General features: G+C 40.2%; 1 protein-coding gene across 1 annotated transcript in view; it reads right to left on the minus strand.

The window, feature by feature from the left end:
* Positions 1 to 2,623: 2,623 nt before the first annotated feature.
* The window catches only part of zgc:152774 (uncharacterized protein LOC553526 homolog), a 41,293-nt gene continuing 34,182 nt past the window's right edge, over positions 2,624 to 9,734 (minus strand). The window contains exons 16-17 of the mRNA XM_037675529.1: positions 9,124 to 9,242; positions 2,624 to 2,780 (exon numbers count right to left, since the gene is read on the minus strand). Coding sequence (XP_037531457.1) covers positions 2,624 to 2,780; positions 9,124 to 9,242 — 276 coding nt within the window. The remainder of the gene's footprint in view (positions 2,781 to 9,123; positions 9,243 to 9,734) is intronic.

Below are 9,734 nucleotides of genomic sequence, written 5' to 3' on the forward strand. Positions count from 1 at the left end.
CTCTGGTGCTCGTCTCGTTTAGGGCTGGGGTATTTAAAGGAAGAGGTGGCCAAGAGGGAAGGTCAAGTTGGCTGAAGTGGAAGGAAACTTGGCGCGTGGTGGAGGCAGACTACCATGACGTCACGGTAGACTAAATTTTTATTTTTTTTTTAACAGACAGACATCTTACTAAAGCAATGACGCATACATTGAAGTTAATATTCATATTAATAAGTTGAATACAAGTCGTGACTAAAAACAAATATTTGCCCGTTTGTAAAAATATAAAAAGGAGCTTTACACGCGTTTCATTCGTGTTTGTAAACAAAACAAAAAGTAAGGACATTTGTGTTTGGTTGAAATTTCTATGTGGTAGGCTATATGCCTTTTTTAATTTAAAAAAAAGAAATTGTTTTTGAAAGTCTTTTTTTTTTCTTTTGAAATTGTTTCATTCTGTTCTGTCCATACAAATATACAGAATGGACGGTTAAAGCAGTATTGTTGCTTACTATAAACTTTATTGTAGCAGTATAGAACTATACAAGTGCATCTCCCTAGGCCCCTCTCTGCCTGTGTCACACCCAAATATATCCCACTGGGAACATAACCTGTACTAACAATCCACTTGTTACAGAAATGGTGCTACATTCGTAAAGAAAATGTGTGTGTGAGCTTCAGTGTGTGTGTTGAACTCATGGGAAAACTTGCCAGATCTTCTCTGTCAACACCAAACAGCGAATTCTACTAAAAACTCGTGCTTGGTTTTGTTCATTGGATTGGAGATTGACGTTTTAAGAAATAATTTACTTTAAAAAAAATGTTCCAGGAGCATGTGGAAGAACCATACACAGCCACCACTTCTTCCTCTTGCAGCTCAGTCACTCACTGCTGAGGGATGGTATCTCATTAATTAGTCAGCCAATGAGTTGGTTAATCTGGAACAAACAGAACGTATCCCACGTGTTTGATGGAGTTGAGGTCAGGACTGCAAGCAGATCATTCCATCCTGTCCACTCCCAAATCCTGTGTCTCTGATAGACCCTGCTCTGTGGGGTTGAGCAATGTCATCTTGGAGGATAGTCTAGTCCCATACTGTAAAGGTATGACTGGGCTGCTTACTGTGCCTCAGGAACTAGAAGTTCAAAACAAGAGTCAGTAGCTGATACATATCCAAGGAGTTGGATTGTGGAATGGTCTAGAGAGTGATGTAAAAAATGCCAAGTCAATGTGTACATTTAAGAAAAAGATCAAAGCTGAATTGTTAAATATATATATATGAAGTAGCTTAGTGTGTGTTTTGTATTAGAATTAGAAAAATTAGAAAGTTATTCATTTTGTTCTGTTACTTGAAAATTATTGATTGAAATAATTGTTTGAAAAAGGGGCAGATATAATAAGATTTTTTCTTCTTTCTGCTCCCTTTCATTTTAAATCTTTTGTATCTTTTTTATATTGTTATGGAATTGTTTTGTACTTTTTTAAAATGAATAAACTTTATACCATACCATATAGAGATTTGTCAAGTTCTTCTAAGAGTGCAACCTTACTGTGCAAACATACTGAACTCTGCGCTCAACCCACAAATACAATTTTACAGATTTTCTTCATAAATGCGGCACTATTTAAGAAGAGAAAGAGTAATTAAATAGAATCTGTCCATGTTTAGGACACTTTTTCATTTGGTTTTTGACTGATATCTTGTGGCCAAAGAGAAGTACTGCAAAACTTCAAGACTACATTTTCAAAGCGGAATTAATCATTTATATACAAATTACAAGCCAGAGAAGAATAAATTATTTCCCAATTTTATTACAAACAAACGACGTCTAAACATAACAGAATACCCATCACAAGATGTTTGTTAATTATTTTTAATGCAAAACTTATAAAACCAATACACATACTAGAAATGTAAAAAAATGGTTTGTTATTAAAAAAAAACACTTGCACTGTAGAAGGGGTCTCAACCAATTTTCCTAATGAGCACCAAACTCCACAATATGTTTAAAATAATATTTCAACAGACTGCTTAAAAAGTAACGATGAAATGTTTGTACATAAAAACTTCCTGATTCAAATGAGTTCAAATCGAGCACTGTTTACTAATGATTAAACCACATTTTAATTATTCTTGTATTTTATTTTTTTGCAGGATCACTTCATGTTATTTTGTCTCTTTTAGACAAAATGCTTTTTTTTTTTTCAAAATAAAACTTGTCTTCAACAAGCATCTGAGGTCCATCTGATTTAAATTTGGGCACATTAATCAGAACAGCAAGCAGACACCACCCACAGTCTTTATACATGACGTAACAATAAAATAAAAGCCCACACTAACATTTTGCTGTGGCATAAATTACTACGCTTTTATGCAATGACACTTTTTATGTACATAATTCTTTTAATTTCCCATTTCAAGTTGGGCTGCTGCACCCAGAACAAACCAGATCATCTCATTTGGGTGAAGGTCTTGACCAGATTGGCCAGAGACAAATTATTGCCTTTTAAATCTGAAGTTAGACAAAATATGAAACACACTTATGACATCGTGGAGGAAGACCTGGTCATTCATTACATTCAGGTTATTTGCTGACTTTGGTTTTCTGTGTCGCTGAACCTCGGACAATCAGCAGCAGGACTTGACTCATAGCTTCAGTGAGTTGACCTCTATGATCTGCTGCAGGATGTTGTCGACATCTTCCGTCTCAACACTGATGCCAGCCAGGTCCAGTTGGGGCAGCAGGGCAGTCAAAAGTACCACCACATTGTTACGGATGCCGTGCAGATTCTGCTGCGCTAATCTGACGGGAGGAAAATCATCAATAAAGGGATAGTTCAGATTCTTTGACGCATGGTAACATGAAGTAAATGGAAGTGAGAGCAATTTTTGTTTGGAGGATCAGAGAGAAGCTCTCGTGAAGCAGTTAAGCTCAGAGAACGACCTATGTAACAAGCAGTTATTGTGTATAATTATGGTTCATAAATCAAGTGTTCAACTAATGCATATTTCTAGTAGCAACAAGTGTGACAGGAGCAGGATGATATTAGTGGTTTAGCTCATATGTTGATCCACGTGTAGACACATTTTTACTATTAAATTAATTGTAAATTAAATAATAATAAATTATAATAATTTATTAAATGGTAAACATTTACAACAATACCAATATGGATGCTAAAAAAGACTTGATTTATTCATTATTTATTTGTGTGTTTAGTATTAACACATATTGTACACTACATTTTCTAGCCTATGCTAATTTGTAATCCATCCATCCATCCATCCATTATCTTCCGTTTAGTCCGAAGTCGGGTCGCAGGGGCAGCAGCTTGATCAGGAGGCCCAGACATCTCTTTCCACAGCCTCCTCTTCCAGCTCTTCTGGGAGGATTCCAAGGCATTCCCAGGTCAACCAAGAGACATAAGCCCCTTATCCACGGGTCTTTTTGGTACTCCTATGTAACTAGTTGTGGCCGATTGCAGGATTTATCAACAATGCCTTTAACGGTGGAACCCACCCCATTTTTGGGACCTAAATCACTGAGGTCCCAGGTCTGGTTCTTTTAGGGTCTAGTTGTGACATCAGCGCACTGTAGGTCACTGATTGGTCAGGGGGCGTATCCATTGGTGGAGGGCGGAGATTCAGTCTTCCACCGGAAATCACAATCCACCATTTTCTTTTTCACCCGCATAACAGACAACAAGAAATCGGAGGAGCTTATTTTGGAATATTTTATAAGGTAAAACAAATAATCATGGCACAACCGTGGTCGAATGCTGAAGTTCAGGCATTTCTCTGTTTGCTGGCCGATGAACAAGTGCAGCGCGAGCTAGATGGAACGAAACGAAATAAAAAGATTTTTCAAGAGGTGTCTGCGCAGATGGCGGTGCACGGCTTCCATCGCACACCAAAGCAAAGAGGAAAGCTTAAAAAACTAATAGTTGATGGTGAGTGTATTTTATTTACTTTAAGCATATTTCCTTTTCCTCATGCAACCGTTTCTTTGCGTTTTCTGAAAGTACTCTGAACAAATGAGGCAGACGCGGTTACGTCGTCATTAGTTAGCATCATTGCTAACTGTACTCTGTTGCTGTTTTTCCACTCTTATTTTGATGCAGAAAGTCCCACTGAACATGAAGGTTCGCCAGATTCTGCTTTTGACTGTCCAATCCTCCCCGCTTCTGACCCTTCCCGACCACACCAGCTCCAAGTACATCTATGCCACCGGGCAACACGCAGCAGAGCGGCACCGAACAGCACCCGTTAGTAGGTAAGAAGAAGCAACAATCGTGTTTAACATCACATTGATCATGTTGATATGAATGTTGTTTTGTTTTTGTTGTAAAACACCTTGCATGTATTCAAACTACTTGTTTATTCAGTTGTAATGGATAAATGCTAAATTTAGTTATTCATTTATTACTTAAACTTTCATTTATGAAGTTTATTATTGAAATTATACAGGGTGTAGTGATTTTTGTTCAGATTAACGATGCTCTGTTCTTTTTCTAAATTAGCACAAACCGTTGTAAATGACTACATGTAGTTTATTTATGCCCACCTGCTTACTATCATTAAAGTACTAGACTGCTTTATGAACAGAATCATTTCTGATCTTGTAAACAAACACCTTTTGAAATTAGCAGGAACTTTAATGTAAATAATTTATTTAAAAACTCTACCTGTACTTCATCATCTAACAGCCATTTTCTTGTGTGTTATTCCTAGGCAATAGGAAGCGCAGATCAACAAGTGCAGCAGAGAGCTTTGTTTCTGCGCACACAGAACAAGAGGAGATGAACCGGAAGCAGAGAGAGGAACACTTCCATTTTATTTGTGAGGATGCCAAAAAGGCAAGGCAAGAAGAAGCTGCAGCAGCGAGGAAGCAGGAGAAGGCAATTAGGAGGGAGGAGATGGCCTTGAGGAGAGAGGAAGCAGATGTTCGCAGAGAGGAAGCAGCACAGCGAAGGCAGGAGGCTGAACAGAGTGCTGCTTTCAGTCAGGCACTCCTTGGGGTGCTGGAATCCATTGCCCGTTCCATGGCAAACAGACATGTTTAAAAATATTTAGAGTAGATCATAGTTGATCTATAGAAATGTAGATCCTGCAAGGTAAGCCCACAAATAGCCAAACGTAGCTTGTTAAGTTTGCATATATAATTAGTGTATAATTGGTTTTTTTTGTACAGGTCTTTATTTCTAATAAAAGAAACATTTTCAAGTCTTGAGCTTCCATCTGATCATCAAAAGTGAAGTGCTTACAGTGTTTTTTTACGTCAATAGTGTAGGATAAGTGAAGTAATTGTTTTTTACCTGTAACAATGCTGGTGAAGATTCTCAGTTATCCTTGACACGGCAAATCCCCCCCAAAACAGATAAAAACAAAACCACAGGACTTTTTTTAAAACTGAAGACGTTTCGCTAATCATCCGAGGAGCACACACAATTCAATGAAAAAAGGAATCTGGGATTAAAGTTATAAATCTGTGGTGTTCTGTAAGCTTGCTGGAGATTGATCTGCATGTGTCAGTCTCCATAATACAAGTTTACGGCACACCACAGCTTTATAACTTGAATCACAATCCTCGTTTCATTATCGGCCATGATGTCCATCCTGTGGATCCAGCTGCATCTTTTTCACCCAAGGTCAAAAATTCTCTCCACGACTTTCACTGTGGTACAAAGGAGCACTAACTTAATATTGCTTAACAGCACTTCAATCATGAAGATAATTTGCGACAGCTTAATTTAAAGAGCTGCGTCGTAAGCATAAACTCTGAAAGAGTTGTTAAATATCAAATCAAATGTAGGTTATTATGTAATGTACGTAATATATATATATATATATATATATATATATATATATATATATATATATAATACAAATCAAATTACAAAAAGACTATTAATCCCAGAGGGAAATTAAATGTAATTCATCATCCTGGTTTCATTAAAGAGTTGTTCTAGATGCTGATGGCTGTGGGCAGGAAGGATCTCTTGTAGCATCTGTCTTACAAGGGATCTGAAGAAGTCTCTGGCTGAAGACATATATATATATATATATATATATATATATATATATATTAAAATAGATTAATGTATATATGCATAAACAAATATAAAGTTCTTGTTGTAGGTTTTGGTTCTTTGTTAAAAACAAAAATTAAGGAGTATACAGTTTTTCTAAAACTACAGCCACTAAAAAACGCAGCATATGTGATAGAAGCACAGCAGCAGTGTTTGTTTTGCCATTTTTACACGAACCTGGTAATAAGGCATGTCTGTACATTAAAAAAACAAGAATAATTATTAATCCATGTTTATTTTCAAATCAACACTTTAACGTTCACTTGTATCTAAGGAAGGCTGGGGAGGTAAAAAAGATTAAGGGGTGGAATTAGGATAAGTTACAGCTCATGAGGGACTCCATCAGAGCATCTCTGACACCTCGGCCCTGCTCTCCATCTTGTGGGACAGAGACCAGGACGGGCTGTGCAGCTGGTTCTGCTTCAAGTTCATCGAGGTCATCCATTTTGGTTGTGTGTTGTTTTCCAGCTCTTCTTCTAATACATGTTAGTGGTGCTTAGAAAAGAGCTTAATGTAGCACTACCGCCACCAGCTGGTAAGGTGCGTTGATATTAATAATCCGCCCACTAGAGGTGAACAATCCGCCCACTAGAGGTGAACAATCCGCCCACTAAACGGGAACTATAGGCAAAGGTGAGACACAAAAATAGAGGTCCCACTAGAACCGGACACAACAGGCTACAACAAGAACCAGACCTGTGGATAAGGGGCTATAGTCTCTCCAGCATGTCCTGGGTCTTCTCCGGGGTCTCCTCCCAGTTGGACATGCCTGAAGCACCTCTCTTGGGAGGCGCCCAGGGAGCAGCCTCACCAGATGCCCGAACCACCTCAACTGGCTCCTCTCGACGTGGAGGAGTAGCGGTTCTACTTCGAGTCTCTCCCAAATAACTGAACTTCTCACCCTATTTCTCAGGGAGAGTCCAGCTACCCTGCAGAAAAAAACTAATTTCAACCACCTGTATCTGCGATCTGATTCTTTTGGTCACTACCCAGAGCTCATGACCATAGGTGAGGGTAGGAAAGTAGACCGACCGGTAAACAGAGAGCTTTGCCTTACAGCTCAGCTGTCTCTTCACCACAACGGACCGGTACAGAGTCCGCAATACTGCAGATGCTGTACCAATACATCTGTCAATCTCACGCTCCATTCTTCCCTCACTCGTAAACAAAACCCTGAGATACTTGAACTCCTCCACTTGATGCAGAACCTCACCCTCGACCTGAAGGGAGCAATCCACCCTTTTCCGGTTGAGGACCATGGCCTCAGATTTGGAGGTGCTGATTTTCATTCCAGCTGCTTCACACTCGGCTGTGAACCGCTCCAGTGAGAGCTGGAGATCACAGCACAATGACGCCAACAGGACCACATCATCTGCAAAGAGCAGAGATGGAATCCTGAGGCCACCGAACCGGAAACCCTCCGCCAGCTGGCTGCACCAAGAAACTCTGTCCATAAAAGTTATGAACTGAATCTGTGACAATGGGCAGCCCTGGCGGAGTCCAACTCCGACCCTGAAGTGGTCCGACTTACTGCCGGCAATGCAAACCAAACTCTCGCAACGCTTGTATAGGGACTGAACAGCCCATAACAACGGGGCTCCAATCCCATACTCATGCAGCACCCCCCACAGTGTACCCCGAGGAACACGGTTGAATGCCTTCTCCAAGTCCACAAAACACATGTAGACTAGATGGGCAAACTCCCAAAACCCCTCAAGGACCCTAGTGAGGGTAAAGAGCTGATCCAGTGTTTCATGGCTAGGACGGAACCTGCATTGTTCCTCCTGGATCTGAGGTTCGACCAACGATTGGACTCGCTTCTCCAGTACCCCTGAATAGACCTTACCAAGGAGGCTAAGGAGAGTGATGCCCCTATAATTGGAACACACCCTCCGTTTTGAGGAGGGGAACCACCACTCCAGTCTGCCAGTCCAGTAGCACTGCCCTCGATGTCCACGCGACGTTGCAAAGGCGTGTCAGCCAAGACTGCCCCACAACATCCAGAGCCTTAAGGAAATCAGGGCGAATCTCATCCACTCCCGGAGCCCTGCCGCCTCAGAGCTTTTTAACTACCTCGGTGACCTCAGCCACGGTTATGGCCGGATCAACCCTAAAGTTCCCCGACTCAGCTTCCTCCATTGAAGACGTGCTGGTGGGATTGTGAAGGTCCAAAAAGTATTCCTTCCACCTCCCAACGACATCACTGGTTGAGGTCAACAGCACCCCACCTTCACTGAATACAGTGTTAGTAAAGTGCTGCTTTCCCCTCCTCAGCCGCCTGATGGTTTGCCAGAATCTCCTCGTAGCCGATCGAGAGTCTCAATCCAAGGTCTCACCGAACTCCTTCTACATCTGAGCTTTTGCCTCGGCAACAGCCAAGGCTGCACACCGCTTGGCCCTCCGGTACTCCTCAGCTGCCTCCAGAGTCCCACTGGCCAACAAGGCCTGATAGGACTCCTTTTCTGCTTGACAGCCTCCCTAACGCAGGGTGTCCACCACCGAGTTTGTGGATGACCACCGCGAGAAACACCGACAACCTTGTGGCCACAGCTCAAGGCAGCTACCTCAACAAGCGAGGTGCGGAACATGGCCCACTCAGACTCAATGTCCCCCACCTCAGCTGGGATGCGGCTAAAGCTCTAACTTTAGCTTTAACTGCTAATTTGTAATGCAACATTTAAATAATTATTAATATTAGCCCAACTGCCTAAAGAGTTGAAATGTGAGGGGAAAAAACAAAACAAAAAAACAAACAAACAAACAAAATCACTGCCTTACTACTAAAGTAACGGCTCATTGGAGTTTAAAAAAAGTTACTTTTCTAACTTCCTGTAGCTATTAACATTTGCCATGCAGCACAACACTGAAAGCTGAAAGGCAAAGAGACAAACCAAGATGAGATTTGTTTGTTTTGCTATTATTTCACCTTACAACAAAAGTGCTATAGCAAGCACGGTTTTTAGCATGTTATTATTATTATTTTTTTATTGCTGTTTAGTTGTTGTAAAGTTGCTGTGTGTTTGTGCGTGTATGTGTGTGTCCGTTTGTAACACTCACCTGCTTTCATCACGAGTGTCACCGTCACTCTTTCTCATTTTGCTCTGACTTTCAGTTCTTTCTTTCTTTGATTTGTTTTCCTGCCCTGCATCTGGTTTTGTGGCTGAAGTGGAGCACTGCTGGACAGAATAATCATAAATCAGTAACAATTAAATCAAATTGGCATGACTTTAAACATATCAGCACCTAGATCGTTTCTTCAAAAACAAAACAAACAAAAGTAAGAAAAAAATGACAGGGTTTCTGTTTTGCAGCTAATCCTTGCAACCTTTAGATGGTCAAGCGTTATTGTAACACAAATGATCTCTTGAACATACTTCATATCGTAAGGGTTTGATGGGTTTTAGAAGTTAATTCAGTTTTCTACTTGATGCCACTTTTGCAACTTCCATAATGTGATGTACATTTAAAAAAATATCAAATTCAACCAATTAAAATACTGCGAAAAAATGTTTATTTATTTATTTTTTCATCAGTGACACCTTATTACTGGTACACTTAATAAACGTTTTACCATTTCCTGTCTAAACTGATAAATCTAAAATAATGCATATGTTCAAACTGTGACGAAATTACACATAAACAGAACATAATAAATCTTAATATATATA

This window comes from Nematolebias whitei, chromosome 4, assembly GCF_014905685.2.
Source record: "Nematolebias whitei isolate Nwh7 chromosome 4, NemWhi1, whole genome shotgun sequence".
NCBI lineage: Eukaryota > Metazoa > Chordata > Actinopteri > Cyprinodontiformes > Rivulidae > Nematolebias > Nematolebias whitei.